The sequence below is a fragment of the Neofelis nebulosa genome, chromosome 1 (assembly GCF_028018385.1).
Source record: "Neofelis nebulosa isolate mNeoNeb1 chromosome 1, mNeoNeb1.pri, whole genome shotgun sequence".
Taxonomy (NCBI): Eukaryota; Metazoa; Chordata; class Mammalia; order Carnivora; family Felidae; genus Neofelis; species Neofelis nebulosa.
The window spans coordinates 79,886,804-79,908,554 of NC_080782.1; the positions used below are offsets into that span (position 1 = coordinate 79,886,804).

Below are 21,751 nucleotides of genomic sequence, written 5' to 3' on the forward strand. Positions count from 1 at the left end.
CCCCGAGCGATGACCAGAGGGTGGGTAAAATGCACAATTTTGTGTACATGCTCTGTAAGATTCCTTTTTTGGTTCACCTGACCTCTTGTCTTCCTACTTAATCATAGTTGTGTTCTGGATAGCAGAGTTTTGCAGATAACTGATCCTCAGACAAATGCAATATTAATCTACACAGGATACAGTATTATGCTGAGTAAGGGGTCGAAGGGAGAGCTTTCATGTAAAATATTGCATGAGGAGGAGGTTGTAGAAGTGTTTCTGGGAAAGTCCTCTTATTGTACATAATAGATTAGTTAAGCAAGAGCTCCAGGTGAGTGGGGACTAGATAAACCAGACTGTAGCATTGAGTCATCTAACGTAGGAGACAGAGGTGTTGAAGGCTCAGGGCTTGGAAATGGAATGTCCTAGATATCCATCTGTACCCATTTGAAACATCGCTTGCCTGTCCTTGGAGCAAGAGTTTGGGGTTAGTCATTGCCTCTCTTCATCGTTTTCATATTTTGTGGGTAGAGTAACAAGAATGTTCCTTTATTCTCTGAATGTTTTGCATATTATATCCAATTTTCATTAAGTGATTTAATTGTTTTACCAAAATTATTTTTAGTAACCTAGATATTTTTGAGAATGGCACAACAAAATGCATGGACAATATAACACAATATGACCTTAAGGAATTCATTTTTAGCATCATGAACAAGGATAACTGAGATCAGTTTAGTTTTATAAGTGGATCAATGTAGTTCAGTACACTTGAGAAGTGAAGTAAGATTCTCCAGATAATCAGGGATATATAGTCTGTAATGAAGAAATAAATCCTTGACATTTTTTTTTTTGGCCAAAAAAAGTGTTACCCAACATATTACTTGCACAGTCAGTGAAGAATTTATTAAGAGTATTTTAAAATGTTACAAAATTTAGACCACTCTTCCCACCTCTTTGGGCGTATTATTTTCCCATTTCAATAATTTACAATTGAGCTTGTTGATGCTCCTGCCAAGTTGATTAATGAAATGGAGTGTTTGGAACCCTGACCTATGTATTCCTCAGAAAACCGTTTATGTTTGTTTCTGAAATTTTTCCCCACGCTTCTACCATCTTGGTCCCTATCAAGTTCTATCCAAGAGATAAATGCATCTTTCTTGTAAAAAATGGGCTTCATAATGGGTGATTATTGCATTGTTAATGGGCTTGTTCAATTTACTTTGAGGTCATATAATCACTACATTATCCCAACTATAAATAAATTGCTTAAATTGAGGTCAAAGGTAGCCCAAGGAAGAAACCTTCTTCAGTGAGCCACCTGAGCCCACTCCCAGAATTCATTGACTTGCATACCCAACACATGCTGGGTATCGATTCAACATGCCCTCCAGTGAATCAGCCGCCTTCTACTTTTTTCTAACCTCATCATTCAGAGAGCTTGGAAGCTATCAAGACTGTCTTCACTGATAAATGGCAGCAAGGCTTACACTGGGGATGAGAGCTAGGAAAGAGGACTGAATTTTTGCTCATGGAGAACATGAGGTGAAAGAAAGACTTCTCTCCGCTGTACCAAAAGGTGAGGGAGGAGGTGGTTCTTCTCAGAAAAACTGCAGTATTTTAATATACTTTTCTTTCTTCTGGCCATGGAAGAACCTATATATTTACCATCTTGGATTTTCTAAGTCTCCACTTAAGTAAGTTGCCTTTATAAGAAGACTAAAATATGTAGAGACCTAGGAAGACATTTTTAAGCAGAGGAATATTTTTGGGTTTTCCATGCCTATCTAATGACCCTATTCAAAAATGAAGAGTTGATAGAAGTTTCACCAAATTTATGATTCACATTTCTATTTTATACAGAGCATTATAGGAAAAATTTTGAGACTTTTACAGTGATCTCATGTCTATTGATGAGCAAGAAGAGATGCTTGAACCTGTTTCAAAATTAATGCAGGTTAAGAGGCAGTTCACTCAATTCTGTATTTTGTGTAACTTTTTTTGGTAGCCATTGGGGGTGGGGGGAAAGAGCCAAAAACTAAACACTCAGTAATAGACACATTAACCATTGTTAAGACTCTTCATGAAGGAGAGAGAACATTTTTCTCCTCTTGGACATAGGTTGTAAATGCCAAGAAGACATGATTATATATTCTAAAACATGTAACAGTATCATATAGATGATTTCGATAGATTAATTTCAGTTTGAATTGATGAAGAGCTGAAAAGATACAACACTCTAAGATAAGCACTTGGATTCATTATCAGTGAAGGTTGTGTTTGGATTTATTATCTTGCCCTGCGTATTAAAGACTTGTTTTTGTTCTATGTGGGGTGTGTGTGTGTGATACACATGTTAGACACAAACTAGTATTATCTTACTATTTGTAGGGGGTTCTTTCCCTAAATGAGGCATTTCTTTCTTTCCCTCAGGAAAGTATAGATAGGATAATTTCATTTGCTAGATAGATAGTAATTTACTATCGTAAATGTATTAAAACATACAACGTTTTAATAGTAAGTTAAAATGATTTGAAATAAATCATTTGCCAAAACAATGCTTTTGTATCTGTGTCAGATGGTGTTTTCCAAAGATGTCTAAAGATAACTCTAGTCCTACATTATCTTCTACAATATTATTTTTATACTTTCTTACCAAGAGGTGGTTTATTTCTCTATTTTCTTATACAGTATTTGGATAAGCCCTGTGATTGCTCTGACATATGGTATACAGTGGAAGTGACACTGTGCTAGTCCTGGTATAGCCATTAACTCCATTTTATTTATCTTCTCTGCTTTTATACTATCTCCCTCTTAGAGCTGCCATGCTATGTATGTAAGCCCAAGGCAAAGTCAACATAGAAAAGCCATGTGCAGGTACTCTAGTTAGCAGCCCCAGCTGATCCCCCAGTGAAGTCGCTATCAGCCATTTGAGTGTGCCAGTGAAGTCGCTATCAGCCATTTGAGTGTACCATCTTGGATGTCCAGCCCAAGTGAGCATTTAGATCACAGTATCCTCAGTTGATCTCTAACTACCACTGAATGAGAGATCCCAAGGAAGAACCACCCCACTGAACCCAGCTAATCCATAGAACCATGAGACAAGGTACTTTACTTTATTGAAACCGTGGATACACATTATAGAAATGTGTATCCTAGATTGTAAGTTTCTCTAGGTAAGGAAGTAAGACTATTTAGCTTTAAAAAAAAAAAGACTATTTAGCTTTGACTCTCTAGCATTCAACAGTGTTTTGTATTTAGTAGGTATTCAACAAACATTTGTTAACCGAATAACTCTTCCCTTTAATATTACCCTCAATCCAATTCTTCTACTCATTAATATATGTCTTCAATTGCAGTGAGTTATTTTATATAGTGAATTTAAAGTCCTATCCCATGATTGCCAAAGAATGTGATTCTGATGAGTTGACAAGTTCCAGCACATTTTTGTGAGGTGATTAGTAATGTTGATATTTATATAAGATTTTATTGATGTTATATACATACACATGAGTTTATATCAGTATTTATATATAAAGCAGTCTAAATATTTAAAATTTTTTGACCCTATTGATTCAAACAGGATGGTGAAGTTCATTTTTTATAGTAACTAAATAAAGTATTTAACTAAGATTATGGGTGTGTGATTCATCTTCTTATGATAATATTCTCAAATATTTTAGATGCATTGTTAACTAACAAAATGATAATTTGTAGTATTTACTAATTCATAAAAAAATGATTTTTAATAGACTGTCTTAGCATTTTCTTTCAGGTAGGTAACTATACTTTAAATCATATACAACAATAAAACATTATTGGACTGAGCATGGTTTTACATGGCAAGCATTGACTTGATAATCTCAGTGAGCCTGGATGCTAATGTAAACAAGCTCCACCCCTTACTGCTTGGTGATCACACCCTAATTAGTCAACCTCTCTGCTCATTTTCTTCAAATCTCATAGAGTTTGCAAAGTGCCTGCATTGACATGATAGATGATCAAAAAAATCCCTTTGCTTCCCTCTGTTGGTGTAGGATCAGTCCAGTTCTAGTATTTTTCCCTTTCACACAGCCTCCATGTTGGTATTCTTAATAGGTTAGGGTCAAAAAAAAGTGGCTACCATGAGCTTGGAGTCTTTACAATGATCTCAGTTACATCTGTCAACTTATTCTTGACTCTTTCCTTCTTTGTTTCTTCTAATTTCAGTACTAGTTCTACTCTTGTGGCATTACTAAGTTGAATTATTCCTTCCTCCCTTCCTTCCTCTCAGAAACTGAATAAAGTGGGCAACACCAAAGTTGTAGAGCACCAAAGTGCCAAAATTTCATGAAGGTCTGTGGTGAAGTGAGGGAGAGGCTCACTGCCCATTTTGTGTTATGTTCACCTAACAAAGAGATTGCTCCCAAGAATGTAAACTCTCTGCAGGTAGTTGGAACGACAGTTGGCCACGTTCCAGTAAGAGTTCCTGTGAAGTAGAGAAACCGGCTTGCAGAGTGAGAGAATAAAAAGTACTTGTAGATTCAAAAGCAGAAATGAGACCCTAACAGCTTTCCAGGCAGTTTCCAGCCTTGTGGGTCTGGCTCCATTCCTGCCCTTGGGGTTGCATAAGATACTTCTGAAACCTTACAATAAATCCCTCATGCTTTTGTGCTTGAGGTAGTTCAAATTGGATTGTGTTGAGGACATCATAGAGTCTTGATCAGTTATTATCCCTTCCAATGCCTAAGAGATGTATAATAAATTTTAAAAGCAAATATATGAAAGGAGGATGTGATGTTTAATTTCATATGTCAACTTGAGTGGACTAAAGATGTCCAGACTGTACAACATTACTTCTGGATATGTCTGTGTGGGTGTATCTGGAAGAAATTAGCATTGGATTCAGTAGAATGAGTAGACATCTGTCCTCACCGATGTGTGTAGGCTTTATCTAATCTACTGGGGACCTGAATAGAATGAAAAGGTGGAGGAAAGGTGAATTCTCTCTCTCTTCAAGAGCTGAGACATTCATCTTCTCCTGCCCTTGCATATTGGGGCTGCTGCTTCTTAGGCCTTCAGAGTCTTGGACTTATACCAGCTGTTCCCCATTTCTCAGACCTTTGGACTCAGACTAAATTCCACCACTGGCTCTCCTAGTTTTCTAGCTTGCAGATGGCAGATTGTGGGCCTTTCAAATTCCATAACTGCATGAAAAAATTTCTATTACAAATTCCCTTCCCTCACCCCACATCCCTGACATTTGAACAACATGGGGCCTGGAGGTCCCAACTGCCAACACAGTAAAAAATCCACATATAACTTTGTCCCAAAACTTAACTACTAATAGCTTACTATTGACTGAAAGCTTTGCTAATAACATAGGCAGTTGTGAACACATATTTTGTATATGTATTATATTCCATTTTCTTAAAGTAAGCTAGAGAAAATATTAAGAAAATCCTAAGTAGACCCATGTACTACTGTGTTCAAACCTGTGTTGTTTAAAGGTCAACTGTTGTGTTTTTACATATACATCTACATATATATGTGTGTATACACAGACACATGTATATACATACACATTTGGTTATATACACAGTGTATCTGTACCTATCTATATTTATATATGTACATGTTGTTATATATTATATATTCCATTGGTTCTATTTCAGGGAGAACCTTGACTGATACAGAGGATATGGGATTACTCTACACCACTACTTTTCTTTGTAAATATCTCCAGCATTGCCCTGCATTTTTATAACTCCATTCTGTGTTTTTATTAGCTATGTACAATTTTTTTCACTTGTCCCTCCTTCACTGTTTACTTCTTTGTCACTTTCTTCTTCCCAGTTCTGTTATTTTTATAGTCCTTTTCAACATCTTTTCATTAACTTTTGTCCATGTTGCTTTTTTATTGAGCGTCTGTGTGCAATTTCTCACATTTGTCTCCTCTCACTTATTACCTTTGAAAAAATTGTAAGATCAGAGAGTGGAAAGACTTGTTCAACCACCAGGCTAGGCTGCCTTCCTTTTGCCATTTTCTACTGCAAGCAGTTCTGAAGAGTTCAGAATGCTATCCCTGGCCTAGTCTGAACAATTGGAAGGGATCTGCAGACAAGAGCTAAGGTTACATTGTAAGCACTGCAGGGACCTGTCTCCAAACACTCTATGTGCAACCCAGTCAATGAAAACATTTTAGAGTGTCCTTTCCCAAAGCTGGATACTCTACTGGGACTCTTATTTGCTGAAGTACATAATACATGACCAGAAATCTGCAATAATTTCTCTGGTAGCAGCTTTTCTTCAGAGTTCTTCCTGTCCCCAGGCCACTCTTCATCCCTAAGGTTCTGTCCAGGGCAAATAGTTGTTTGCAGGTCAGCATTACTCTGAGTTAGGGCCTTACAGAGTTTATGCTGAGATTTCTGGGGCATTACCATGAGGAGGCAACCAGGAGTCATGTGGTATGCACAACTTTTGCATTTGGTCTCACTCATTTTTCTAGAAGCCCTGGTACCAAGTTCATCCCCTTATGGATATGTCTAACTTAGGTGTCTTTGGAACTTTGACCCAGACCTAGATTCTGGAATGTTCAGAGGGGCATAGATGCAAATTTAGTTCTAGGAATATCTCAAGGGTTTGCCACTTCCCCAAAATGAACATATCTTCCTTTCCTCCCAGCTCCCCAAATAAACTTTCACCTATTTCCCAACCTCCAAATGTCAACAAAATTTCCAATTTGACAGAAAACTCAGAATCTTATATTTTGTGCCATCCCAAGTTATTTGACTACTCTTTCCTTTTTATTCCCAAGATGGAGGATGAACATTCATGGCTCAGAATGTATCCCTTGTACTTAGAATGAGCAAATGAATAGATCTCTCCATAGTCCTTACTGCAGAAATCACCAACAATGGATTAATGGCATTGTTATTTGACAGCTCAGAAGAAAATCTTGCTAGAAAATAAATTTATTGTCCTTGGCAGTGGTTACTACCTTGCTGCTTCCTGTGTAAAGGCTTTGAAAGCCTTTTGTGCCATCAAGTAGCACTATTTCCCTTGGCATTGCCAAATTATTTTATTTTTTATTGATGTATAATTGACATATAATATTCTATTAGTTTGAGGTGTGCATGATAGCAATTCAAAATTTTTACGTTATGAAATGATCCCCATAAGTCTAGTTACCATCTCTCACCATATAAAGTTATTACAGTATTATTGACTATATTCCCTATGCTGTATATTTCATCCCTATGACTCTTTGTGACTCTCAATCTCCCTCACCTATTTTGCCTGCCCTCCCAGCCCCTTCCCCTCTCTGGTAACCAACAGTTAGTTTCCTGTATCTGTAAGTCTGATTTTATTTTGTATTTTAGTTTCCATGTAAGAAATCTTATGATATTTGTCTTTCTCTACGTGACTTACTTCATTTAGCATAATAACCACTAGGTTCATACATGCTGTCACAAATCACAAGGTTTCATTCTTTGTATGACTAAGTAATGCTCTCTTGTATGTATGTATATACCACATTCTACTTGATCTGCTCATTTATTGATGAGCACTTGGGTTGCTTCCACGTCATTGCTATTGTAAATAATGGTGCACTGAACATAGGGGTGCATATATCTCTTTGAATTGGTGTTTTTGTTTTTGTTCAGATAAATAGAAGTGGAATTTCTGGATCTTGTGGTGGTTCTATTTTCAATTATTTTTTTTCATTTTAGTTATTTTAGAGAAAGATAGATTTGGAGGAGAAGGGCAGAGAGAGAGAGAGAGAGAGAGAGAGAGAGAGAGAGAGAGAAAGGATCTTAAACAGGATCCATGCTCAATATGGCACCTGATGTGGGGCTCATCCTACTACTATGGGATTATGACCTGAGCCAAAACTAAGTGTCAGACACTTAACTGACTGAGCCACTCAGAAACCACTTTAATTTTTTTGAGGAACTTCTATATTGTTTTCCATAGTGGCTGCACCAATTTATATTCCCACCAATAGTGTATAAAGGTTCCCTTTTCTGTGCATCTTGGCCAACACTTTTTTTTTTTTTTTTTTGCAACAGCCAGTTTGATAGGTGCAATGCTGTATCTCGTGGTGGTTTTCATTTACATTTTTATGATGGTCAGTGATGTTGAGCACTTTTCATGTACCTCTTGGTCATCTATATGTCTTCTTTGAAAAAGTTTTCTGTTCATTTTTATTTTTTTTTTAGGGGGTCCTGGGTGACTCGGTTGGGCATCAGACTCTTGGTTTCAGCTCAGGTCATGATACCAAGGTTTGTGAGTTGAAGCCCCTGTATCTGGCTCTGCGCTGACAGTGTGGGGCTTTCTTGGGATTCTGTCTCTCTCTCCCTCTCTCTCTGCTCCTCTTCCACTCACTCTTTATCTCTCTCAAAAAAATAAACTTAAAACAATTAAAAAAATTAAATATTAAGATGAGTGAGTTATTTCTGTATTTTGGATATTAACTCTTTATCAGGTGTATTATTTGCAAAATCTTCTCCTATTTAGTGGGTTGCCTTTTTGTTTTATTCATGGTGTCTTTTGCTATGCAAAAATTTTTTAATTTGATGTACTTCCATTTCTTCATTTTAGCGTTGGTTGCCTTTGACTGAGGATACTTGTCCAAAAAAATACTGCTAAGACTGATGTCAAAGAGAAAGGGGGAAACTCTTACACTGTTAGTGGAATGCAAACTGGTGCAGCCACTCTGGAAAACATTATGGACATTCCTCAAAAAGTTAAAAATAGAGATACTCTAAGATCCAGCAATTGCACTATTAGGTTTTTACCCAAAGGATACAAAAATACAGATTTGAAGGGGTACATGCACCTGATGTTTATAGCAGCATTATCAATAATAGCCAAACTATGGAAAGAGCCCAAATGTACATGAACTGATGAATGGATAAAGAAGATGTGGTGTAAGTACATATATATATATATATATATATATATATATATATATATATATATATACACACACACACACACACACACACACACACACACACACACACACAATGGAATATTACTCAGTCATCAAAAAGAATGAAATCTTGCCATTTGCAATGATGTGGATGGAGCTAGAGGTGCTAGACCAAATAAGTCAGAGGACAAATACCATATGATTTCACTCATATGTAGAATTTAAAAAACAAAACAGATTAATATAAGGGAAGGGGGACAAAGAGAGAGGGAAGCAAACCATGAAACTCAACTGTAGAGAACAAACTGAGGGTTGATGGAGGGAGGTGGGTGGGAGATAGGCTAAATGGCTGAAGGGTATTAAGGAGGGCACTTATTATGATGAGCACTGGGTGTATATGTAAGTGATAAATCACTAAATTCTCCTGAAACTAAAATAATATTATATGTTAACTAAGTAGAATTTAAATAAAAATTTGGGAGAAAAAAAAAAGCTCTCCTCACAGAACTTACTGCCTAGGTTTTCTTCTAGGAGTGTTATGGCTTCAGGTGTTAAATTCGTAGTCTTTAATCTATTTTGGTATTATTTTTCTCTATGCTTTAAGATAGTGTCCTAATTCTTTTTTTTTTTTTTTTTTGGCATGTAGGTGTTCAGTTTTCTCAACATCATTTATTGGAGAGACTCTTTCTCCCCCATTGTATATTTTTGCTTCACTTCTCATAGATTAATTGACCATACATGCATGGGTTTGTTTTGGGGCTCTCTAATTTGTTCCATTGATCCATGGGTCTACTTTTATGCCAATACCACACTGTTTTGATCACTATAGCTTTGTGTTATAGTTTGAAATCAGGGATTGTGATACCTCCAGGTTTGTTCTTCTTCTCCAAGATTGCTTTGGATATTTGGGGTGTTGTGTGGTTCCGTACACGTTTTAAGATTATTTGTTCTAGTTTTGTGAAAATTGCCACTGATAAATTGCTTTAAAATGCATTGAATCTGTAGATTGCTTTGGTTAGGATGAATGTTTAACAATATCCTTTCAGTCCATGAACACAGAATATCTTTCCATTTATCTGTGTTGTCCTTCAACTGCTCTCATCAATGTCTTACAGTTTTTAGCATATAAGACTTTCAAGTTTGTGGTTTAATTTGTTATGAGGTTCATCTTTATTTTTTGGTAGCTCATGTTTTATTTTGTTTAAGTACAATTAACAGTTTTATATCAGTTTCATGTGTACAGCATAATGAATCAATAATTCTATACATTAGTTCTCACCACAATAAGGGTGTTGACATCTGTCACCATTCAAAGTTATTACAATATTATTGACTATATTCTTGATGCTGCACTTTTCATCTCTGTGATCTCCTTATTTGATAACTGAAGTTTGCACCTCTGAAACCTCTTTATTTTACCCGTCCTGCCACCTATCTCCCCTCCTGTGACAACCAGTTTTTTTCTTTTATTTAAGAGTCTGGTGTTTTTTTATTTTGTTTTGTTTGCCTCTTTCTTCTTTGTTTTGTTTCATATATTCCATGTGTGAGTGAAGCCATATGGTATTTGTCTTTTTCTGACTTATTTCATTTAGAATAATAGCTGCTAGGTTCATCCATGTTGTTGTGAAATGTGAAGATCTCATTCTTTTTTACAGCTGAGTAATACTCTATTGTGTATATATACCACATATTCTTTATTCATCTGTGGATGAACACTTGGGTCACTTCCATATTGTGGCTATTGTAAATAAATAATGCTGCAATAAACCTAGCAGTGCATCTATCTTTTTGAATTAGTGTTGTTTCTATCTTTAGGTAAATAGTAGTGGAATTATCGGATCATGTGGTATTTCCATTTTTAATTTTTTTTCCCATTTAAAAATTTTTGAGAAACCTCCATACTGTTTTCCATAGAGGCTGAATCAACTTACATTCTTACCAGTGGTGCATGAGAGTTCCTTTTTCTTTACTACCTTACCAAAACTTATAATTTCTTGTCTTTTGAGTTTAGTCATTAAGATAGGTGTAATGTGATATCTCTGTGATTTTGATTTGCTTTTCTTTCATGGTTAGTGATGTTAAGCATCTTTTCATGCATCTGTTGGCCATCTGGGTGCCTTCTTTAGAAAAACATCTATTCAGGTCCTCTGCCTGTTTTCTTTTGCCCTAGAGCCTACTGTGGCTTAATCCTGTGGCAGCCACCAATATTTTAAGATAAGTTGGTCTCCAGGTTTATTACTGAAACACCATGGCAATATCAGTAAATTGCCAGAGTGGATTTCCCTGCGGTCACACATTTATTTAGTCAAACAAATCGCGTTGGTTCCAGTAAGTAGCAGATGTTATCAGTTGTGGGATTTTTAATTGGATTATTTGTGTTTTTTTGTGTGTGTTGAGCTGTATTAGTTCTTTACATATTTTGGATATTAATCTCTTATTGAATATATCATCTGCACCTATCTTTTCCCATTTGGTAGGTTGCCTTTACATTTTTTCAATTGTTCACATTGTTATGCAAAACCTTTTTATTATGGTATAGTCCCAGTAGTTTATTTTTGCTTTTGTTTCCTTTGTCTGAGGAGGGATATCTAGAAAAATATTGTTATGGCCAATGTCAAATAAGTGTTTTCTTCTAGGAGTTTTATAGTTTCCAGTTTCACATTTAGCTCTTTAGTCCATTTTGAATTTATTTTTGTGCATGGTGTTAGAAAGTGGTCCAGTTTCATTCTTTTGCATGCAGCTCTACAGTTTTTCTGGCACCATTTGTTGAAGAGCCTTTGTCCTATTGTATATTGCTGCCTCCTTTGTTGTAGATTAATTGACCACATTAAGTGTGGATTTCTTATTAAGGCTTTGTATTCTGTTCTTTGGTTCTGTGTGTCCATTAAAAAAATTTTTTTTTTTAATTTTTTAACGTTTATTTATTTTTGAAACAGAGAGAGACAGAGCATGAACGGGGGAGGGTCAGAGAGAGAGGGAGACACGGAATCTGAAGCAGGCTCCAGGCTCTGAGCTGTCAGCACAGAGCCAGACGCGGGGCTCGAACTCACAGACCGCGAGATCATGACCTGAGCTGAAGTCAGACGCCTAACCAACTGAGCCACCCAGGCGCCCCTAAAAAACTTTTTTTAATGTTTATTTACATGAGAGAGAGAGAGAGAGAGAGAGAGAGAGAGAGAGAGAGAGAGAGAGAGAGAGAGAGAGAGAGAGAGAGAGAAAGGCAGTGCGTGAGCAGGGGAGGGGCAGAGAGACAAAGACAGAATCTGAAGCAGGTTCCAGGCTCTGACCCAACAGCCCAGAGCCCCACACGGGGCTTATACTCAGGAGCCGTGAGATCATGATCTAAGCCGAAGCCAGACACTTAACAGCTGAGCCACCCCGGCGCCCCCTATGTGTCTCTTTTTGTGACAGTGCCATACAGTTTTGATTACTAGCTTTGCAGTATATGTTGAAATCAGGGATGGTGAGACCTCTAGATTTGTTTTTCTTCCTCAAGATTGCTTTGGCTATTCAGGATCTTTTGTGGTTTCATACACATTTCAGAATCATGTGTTCTAGTTCTGTGAAACGTGCGTTGGTATTTTGATAGTGAGTGCATTGACTCCATAGATTGCTTTAGATAGCATGCACATTTTAACAATAGTCTTCCTATCCAGGAGCATGGAATATCTTTCCATTATTTTGTGTGTCATCTTCAATATCTTTCATTGTTGTTTTATAGTTTTCAGATTACAGGTCTTTCACTTCCTTGGTTAAGTTTATTCCTAGATTTTTTATTCTTTTTGGTGGAATTGTAAATGGGATTTTCTTAATTTTTTTTTTTTCTGATAGCTCATTATTAGTGTATAGAAATGCAGCCATTTTCTGTTTGTCCATTTTTTTCCTGTGACTTTACTGGATTTGTTTTTTCTAATAGTTTTTTTTTTTTTTTTTTGGTGGGGTCTTTAGTGTTTCCTGTATATATTATCATGTCATCTGTAAATAGTGGTACTTTTTCTTTTTCCTTGCCAATTTTCCTTTTATTTCTTTTTCTTGATTAATTGCTATGGCTAGAATGAAAGTTCCTGATCTTAGAGGAAAAGATTTCAGCTTTTTATTATTTAGTATGATGTTAGCTATGGGTTTCTCATAAATGGCCTTCGTTTTGTTGAGGTACATTACTTTTATAACAACTTTGTTGAGAGTATTTATCACAAATGAATGTTGAATTTTGAAACATTTTTTTCTGCATCTATTGAGATGGTCATAGAATTTTTATTCTTTTTGTTATTGTGGAGTATCATGTTGATTTGCAGATGCTGAACCATCCTTGCATCCCTGAGATAAATCCCACTTGATCGTGGTATATGACTCTTTTAATGTATCGTTGAATTTGGTTTAGTAATATTTTGTTCGGTATTTTACATCTATGTTCATCAGGAATATTGTCCTACAGTTTTCTATTTTGTGGTGTCTTTGCCTGGTTTTGGTATCAGGATAATGCTAGTCTTGCAAAATGAGTTTGGAAGCATTTTTCCCTATTCACTTTTTTTTGGGGAATAATTTGAGAATGATAGGTACTAACACTTACTTAAATATTTGGTAGAATTCACCTGTGAAGCTGTCTGGTCCTAAAATGTTATTTTTTAGGAGTTTTATTTCTATTTTTTTTTAGAAGCAGAGAAAGCATGAGTGGGGGAGAGGGGCATGAGGTAGGAGGCAGAGAGAGAGATAAAGAGAGAGAAAGAGAGAGAGACAGAGACAGAGACAGAGACAGAGAATCCTAAGCAGGATCCATACCCATTGCAGAGCCTGACATGTGGTTTGACCTCATGACCATGAGATCATGACCTAAGCTGAAATTAAGAGTCAGATTTCTCAACTGACTGAGCCATCCAGGTGCCCCAGAAGTTTTAAAAGTAGTGATTTAATTTCATTTCTTGCATGAGTTTATTCCTATTTTTTTTGTGATTCATTCTTGGAAGTTTTGTAGAAATGAACCATTTGTTTCTAGATTTTCCAGTTTTCTGGTATGTAATTAATAATTGTAGTAATCTTTCATGATCCTCTGTATCAGTTGTAACTTCTTTCATTTTTATTTTATTTATTTGGGCCCTCTCTTTTTTTCTTGATGAGTCTGGCTAGAGGTTTATCAATTTTGTTTATCTTTTCAATGAACGAGCTTTTAGTTTCATTGATATTTCTATTTTTTAAATCTATATTTTATTTATTTCCACGCTGATCTTTATGACTTTCTTCCTTTTTTTAAAGTTTTTTTTTTTTTTTTTAAATTAATGTTTATTTATTTTGAGAGAGAGACAGAGAGCGAGTAGTGGAGGGACAGAGAGAGAGGGAGACACAGAATCCAAAGCAGGTTGTAGGCTCCACGCTCTGAGCTGTTAGCACAGAGCTCAACGTTGGGCTCAAACCCACAAACTGTGAGGTCATGGCCTGAGCAGAAGTCGAACGCTTAACCGACTGAGCCACCCAGGCGCCCCTATGATTTCCTTCCTTTTACTAACTTTGAGCTTTACTCTTTTCCTAGTTCCTTTAGGTATAAAGTTAGATAATTTGAGATTTTTCTTGATTGTTGGGTGGGCCTGTATTACTATGAACTTAGAATTGCTTTTACTACATTCCATAGATTTTGGTAAGTTGTTTCCATTTTCATTTATCTCAAGGTATCAATTTCCTCTTTGATTTCTTCACTGACACTTTGGTTGTTCAGTTACACGTTGTTCAGTATCCATGTATTTGTGTTTTTTGCCGGTTTCTATCTTGTAATTGATTTCTGGTTTCATACTGTTACGGTCAGAAAAGATTCTTGACATGATTTCAATCTTCTTGAATGCATTGAGACTTGTTTTGTGGCCTAACATGTAATCTGTTCTGGAGCGTGTTCCATATGCACTTGAAAAGTACTGTCTATTCTGCAGTTTGGGATGCAGTGTTCTATATGTATCAGTTAAATTCATCTGGTCAAATGTGTCATTTAAGGTCAATATTTCCTTACTAATTTCCTGTCTGGGTGATTTATCCATTGATGTAAGTGGGTATTAAAGTCCCCTAATATTACTATACTACTGTCAAGTTTCCACTGACATCTGTTAATATTTGCTTTATATATTTAGGTGCAAGGGCTACATTAGTGATTGAGATAATCATGTTTTAAAAATTATGTCATTTATGGCAAGTGCAATTCCTACTTGATTAATTTGTGTATGGTTCAGTCTTGTGTATTCCATTTGGTAGCAGTGCTTACTTTTTTTTTCTTTTTCGGTAGTTGGACTTTTCATTACTGTAATAATAAGTGTCATAGAACTGTCATCCATGATGAGCTGTCAGTTAGAAAACTTGGCCCTGTTGCTTTCTTCTTGCTGGAGTTTGGTATACTGACTGTAATATATTTTAGCTGACCAGCCTGGTGGGTTCACTTGGTTTGAACAACACTGTAACCAGGCAGGGTGCACATTCCATCTGTGTTGGATCTGTTAGTGTATTTCCTAGGCTGTGGCTGCCCCACTCTGTTTATAAATATACACACTGCTCACAAGAGAGAGGAAACACAAACTTCTGCACTCCCAGCACATACTTCATATTTTGGGTACAAAGGACTAAGTATTTAGTTGATACTATTTAGTTGATGTTATTTAGTTGATAGTGTCAAACATTTGCTTATTTGGTGAAGGTAGAGTAATAAGTTGAGACAAATATTCTTGAAATAATAGTATTGTGATATGGCTTATCCATTTGGAAGACAGAAAGGGAATGGAAGGAGAAAAATATGGTGAGCTTAGGCAGTCAAGTAATAACGAACTGTGAACTGCTTCCTCTTTTTTTTTAATGTCTTAGATTCTCTGAGGCAGGGAGATAGTCCTTAAGACACATACAAAGAAACTGCTAGATTTTTTCTTGCTGTTCCCCTAAAGTATATTTGCTCAGAAAGGACCGCAGCAATCCAAGACTCTGGTATTCCAGCTGATCTCAGGCAATAGAATACTAAATGTGGCTACAAAAACAAACCAACCCCAAAAAGACAACAAAATTCCAGTAACTAACAGGATGCTTAATGTTTGTTAAAGTCACGGTTTCCTGTGTAAAACAATAAAGACCTCCTTGTTAGGTTTTTGGACAGTTCCTTAAATTTCAATTCCTGAAAAGCTCGGGGTCTGGATTTAGAGTATACAGAAAGAGAAATTTTGACTTGTAAGTATAGACTTCATTGTGATGTGGTTTATTTCTTAGTGTTCATTTAGTGTAGGCTTATGTATTAGGTTCTCAGTGGCTGTATCACGGTCATCTTATTTTGTGTTTCAGAGGATTTTTGTTGTTGTTCTGAACTACACTTAAACACTACGTATAAAGATTGAGTCTTCTATTTAAGAAATGATTATGTAGGTTTCCCTGAGTTGGAATTTGTCCCATTTAGTATTTGACTTAGTAATTGATTTCCTTTGCTTTCAGTTTGGGTTTAATCTCTTTTTCAAGTTTTTCTACCCTTCGGCATGTTTCTTGAACAAAGAACAAGTTGAGATCTTGTGATCTCTTTTTAGAACATCCAAGAAATAGGGATTTACAAGTTCCCAAAGCCAAAAAATCCTGCCCCCAAGTCCTTCCCACCAGAAGTTCCCATCCATGCTATCTTAAAAGCACCACAGGGCAGGTCCCATGTCTGCCAAGGGACCAAAACTATTACTAAAGACAGACCTTTAGGATCATACCAGTGGCCTAGTTTTACAGATTCTTACTTGAAATTGCTTAAAATTGAAAAATGAAAAGCTACAGTAAAGATGTAGTTTAGAAAACACGCAAGTTTGTGGACAGTTTTGGATTGTCAGTAATCAGAGGATTTTGCACAAGCACCCCCTCACTCCCTTTCTTCCCCTCCTGTGTTCTGCAGCTCTTCCAGCAGGTGTCACTATAATCACAGAACAAACATTCCACAGCATGGTATGTAACTTTATTTTTCTAGCATAATAATTTAAAGTATTTACACACTGCACACTCACTGTTTTACACAGATACTTATCCATATACCTATGAACCACATCTAAAGGTTTCTTTGCAAAGACTCGACACACTGTGGGAATTTCCAAGCATTAACAAAGGGAAGAAAAGGACAAAAAAATGTTTTGAGTCTTTTAAAGACAGCCATGTGGAGCATCTGTTGAAAACCAGTGTTTTCCCTCAAGTTTTAACCTCCCCCAGGAGACCTTTGAATAGCTACATCTTATCCATGTGGTGGGATCACCTGAAACTCTTGGTTAAGGAAGATTCCAAGAACCAAAATGTACAAGTACTATTTTCTCTAAAAGTCCTAGAAAAGAAATGGAAAATAAGCTGGCCCTTCTCTAGAGAAGCATCTGTATTTCTTAGTCATCTGTGGGGACTGTAAATGTTGTAGGAGGACACTGATTATAAAGGGAAAATAGCCAAACACACTGGCACAAATGCTAGTGAAACAGAATGCTTAGAGGCATCCTTCCCAGCTAGGATATGGCAGAGCAACCTGTTTCTTTCCCCAACTATTAGTAGAGGTGGTGATTTTGCTTTCCCTAAAGAGGACAAAGGTAATATCAACCATATACACTCTAAAGCCAGACACTGTAGAAACTTCTATTGCTTTTACCTCACTTTTATACTGTTCACACAAGAATAGTGGTTATACTCTAAATATTTTTCCTCCTTTGTTCTACTCAATTACCTAACAAAATTACTAGCTAACTATAGCTTCTGAACTGGTACATGTTCTGTAGGTGAAAAGAAATAGCCACAGTTCAGAGCTCATGGTAGGTAGGCCCCCGCGTCTTTATAGAAGGGTAACAAGTTCAGTTTCACTTCTCTGGTATTGCGTCTTTTTATCAAGTAAGAAGTAGGGTGCCTTTGTGATTTTCCCAGACTTCCCAAGACTATCCTCTCCTAGATCAGAAAAAGAGCGGTTTCCCACCTCTAGATGAACCCACAGCTCCATGCTGTAATTGGATCATCAGTTCACTAAGAAATAGAATTTCACGAACCAAAATCCTCTTCTCCTGCCAGTTTGGGCCTCTGGCCGTGACCCTAATCAATGGGGCATGGCAAAAGGCAGGCCCCAGGTTTAGATACCTGGCTATCTAAAATTTAGCACAAGTTGGATCCTAATTGCTGTGGTATATAAAATTAACTTTCTTCTTGCATTTATGTAAATCTGAGTAAGGTAAGGTACAAATTCTTTCGTTTCTCCTTGGAACCAAACATTTACATAGATACAATAGAAATCCACCTGCCCTAGGTAGAACTCACTTCCTCATTGTTCTTGCATTTTGTGGGTGGTGCTTTCCTTTTGCAAGGGCGTGCCAACAGGTGAAATGGAAGGAGGTATTTTACTTTATAGGAATTTTACCAAGTTACATGAGCACTCACTAGTATATTATCACTATAGATGTTACAAAGGAGCATATCTAATTAAAGAAAGAGAGACCACCTGGGAAGCAACGTTGCTCAGTGAGAAGGTCTGGGTTCACCAGAGCCCATTTTGCCACTTACTGGCTCAGGCCCTCAAAGTTTTCCTGTCATTTAACACCCTATCCTTTCCCTCATGCATACAGACACGTCAGGGCCAGCGACTGTGAAGGTCACGGTGTGGGCGGCAAGGAAGAGTGGCACACCTTGTGATGGGATCTGGGCCTCGACATGAAGAGAGAATCTAACAAGGCCTAGTCTCTGGGTTCATCAGGTGAGGTTGAGGAGGGTTTACGGGGGGTGGAGACAGGGAGCAGTTGTCTCTGGGCATAAACAGCCAAGGAAAGAAGGCTTAGAACTTGGGCTTGCACAAATGATACAGAGAAGAGCAAGGCGTGATACGGTTTAAACAGGAACACGGGAGGAGGAAATGTCTGAGAGCTCCTGGCGTCTAGTAAAATGCCTGGTATTTATCTATGAAATTGCCATCACCAGCCCCTTCTGACCTAATAGAAACAGCAGTTTCATATGGCTCAACCTCACATTCCCTAAGTGCTCAGAACAATCCTGATTAATGAAAACTGTAGTAATACACTCCCTGCCCTTTGAAAAAGTGACAGTTGTGAAGGAGGGCGAGGGTTTCTTAGAGATGCGTGTTTCACAAGAGCCAAAGTGCCTGTCGGGGAGTTAGTTAGCTAGTTAGTTAGCTGTCCTTCCACACGGAGTGAGAGTAAGGACCTCCTCGCTCAAGGGACGCAGCTCCGCCAACAGGAGGCCAGTGAATGCTGCGCACCTAATGTGGCAGATCAGTAGCAAAGGGAGAAGGCAGGGACGGACAGCCAGGGACAGCCACGAGCACCGTCACTGGTCCTCTTCAGCGGGAACGCTGCGATGGCGTCTGTGTATATGTACTATACGTACTAACCAGGTACACACATAAATATTTAATATATAAAAAATAAAGTGCTTTCTAACAGGTCCCCCGGCAGGGACATTATAAAATATTTCACAAAACTGCAAAACAAAATCAATACAGTCGAAGAACACTACATCCAACATACTTGGAACAGTCACGCACACTATGTACAGTCTGGTGGGTGCCCCGGGACAAACATCCTGTCATATACATGGTATATACATATATACTCTTTTACTCAATATATTATGACAATATATATTTTAAAATTCTGTTATAGACAAAAAATAAAAAAACAAAAGACAATCCCTACAAAAACACAGTAAAGATCAAGCATGTGAGTCCCAGACTGACAGACAAATGGCCACCTCCACGGGGTGTCCCGTGGCTACTGCTCGGGAAGATGTGCCAGCGTTCCTTCCTCGGGTGCAGCGCCTCCACGTCCTCCAAGGCACTGTGAGCAGCGGCGGTGAAGTTGGCATCCCCAGTGGTGAGCAGGTCGAAGACACAGGACTGGAAGTAGATGTCCTTCACTGGCATCTTCTCGTGGCACTGAGCATTGGCAGCCTCCAGTGTGTAGCCAGGCCAGGCCTGCGCCAATGAGGTGCGAGGCACGCTGTGCCCCAGGATGGCAGACACCTGGCCCTGCCCATCATCAATGCGCTCGCTCAGGGGGCAGCCATTCACACACAGCTGCAGGTCCTGGCTTTCCTCATAGGACATGGCCAGGTCTTCAGGCATGCGGATGGCGAGGGTCAGGTAGCGACCCAGCTGCCGCACAAATACCGTGGTCCCTATGTAGCGGGCGTGCATTTCCACGTAGCGGCCGCTCTCCCTCTCCACGATAAGCAGGCTCTTGGTGTCGCCATCCCCACCGCTGGTGCTGCCATCCACAAAGGCGGACGGCAGGTCATCTGTCACAGCTTGGTACACTTTCTGATCTGTGCACTCACGGTGAGCTTTGAAGATGATGGTTATCTGTGGGGAGGAACGCATACAAATTTAAACAGGGTGGAAGGGAAACAGAAGTGTTCTCTTCTAGGCTGGAGTTGAATGGCTGGAGACAGGATCTCCAGACTCAGGCCCAAGTGCTCCTGCCTCACAAATGAAAGGTGCCACTGTTAAGGGGGAGAAAAAGTCCTCTAGGCTTAAGTAGAAAAATTTAATGCAAATCCAGGAAATGTGCATCAAGAAAAACTTTACTTTCCTCAGACAGAACCATGTTGCTGTTCGGATACAGGTAATTTTTTCTGATAACTTGGTATCTTCTTCCCCAAACAGCTGACTGGTGGTATAGCTCTGAGAAAAAAAAGACTCCTTTCTAAGTTATGTAGAAACTTATGGGGCTTAATTAATAATATACCCACCAGAACTTTGATTTCTAAAAAGATTCCTCACTGGATCATAAATCCAGCCCCCATGGCTCATCATTACAAACATTCTTACACTCAAGAGACAAAGCAGAGTTGAGGATGGGGCCATCCTGCCAAGAGCCACCAATCGTGCCTCAGCTAAGATTTCTTTAAGTCTCTTAATCAAATGTTTCACATGACTGGCTAATCCCTGGGACTGGGAAATCACTTGGCAAACACAGGTCCCGGGCACTGGCAGAGAATAAATACCCTCAACCTAGTTACAGCAAATGTTTTCCCCAAACAGCACAATGGCCCTTGAACTTCTCAGAAATTTTTTCTGGAGCCAAGTCTAAATTCTCCAAATTAAGCAGACAAAATGGATAATACAAAAGCTTTCCTTTAGTAAACCCATTTTCCTTCCTTATTTAGAACAATTACAAGACACTGAACCTTCACCTCCAACACACTCAGCATGTCTGGTACACGTGGTGTAAGAAGAGGACTATCAAGAGAGACAGGGCCTTCTGGGTCACACAAGGTAGGAAAAGCTTCCTGAAGAAAAGGAAAGACAATAGCCTGCCATTTCTGTTGTCAGGACCTGAAGTAATGGCGTATTTTTCTTTCTTCTTGAAGAAGAAAACACAAACAAAAACAGGTGACCTCAGTCCAGGAGGAAGGTAGACCGGCCACACTACAAACTTCTCTGGAGAGAGGAAAACTCCCCTCTCCTGCAAGGGAGCTAATGCAAACAACAGATCCTTGTTACAAGGGCCAGAAAATGCCCTGCTTGCCCCCCTCCCCACCTCTCTTCTACACATCCTCACCACCACCCTCTAGTTTGTCTGAATTTTTTTTCCTCAACCTGGCCAGCATTTACTCACACTATTTAATTCCACATGTTCCCACTGGTGTTACTTGACTGGAATTTTCCAGCCATTTCATTTTACTTCAGCCAGTTAGTTATAAAGCCAGATCTGAACCAGCTGCACCGTAGCAACTGGTTAAACTCATATCCGTTGTTTGCAGCTGCAACTAAAAGCCAGACAATGTACTATGAAAATGCTTGGTGTTCTCCCTTCCTAATTACCCTGACCCACAATTTAATTTCACTACCGGCCTTCTCACATTTCAACACCTTCTTAACAACCCAAAGGAGGTGTACCA

General features: G+C 38.3%; 1 protein-coding gene across 3 annotated transcripts in view; it reads right to left on the reverse strand.

Moving 5' to 3' along the window:
* Positions 1 to 16,813: 16,813 nt before the first annotated feature.
* RGMB (repulsive guidance molecule BMP co-receptor b) overlaps positions 16,814 to 21,751 on the reverse strand; it is a 29,088-nt gene continuing 24,150 nt past the window's right edge. For all 3 annotated transcript variants that reach the window (XM_058726329.1, XM_058726338.1, XM_058726319.1), the window contains one exon: positions 16,814 to 20,210. In XM_058726329.1, the coding sequence (XP_058582312.1) occupies positions 19,542 to 20,210 (669 nt within the window). In that variant the 3' untranslated portion in view covers positions 16,814 to 19,541. The remainder of the gene's footprint in view (positions 20,211 to 21,751) is intronic.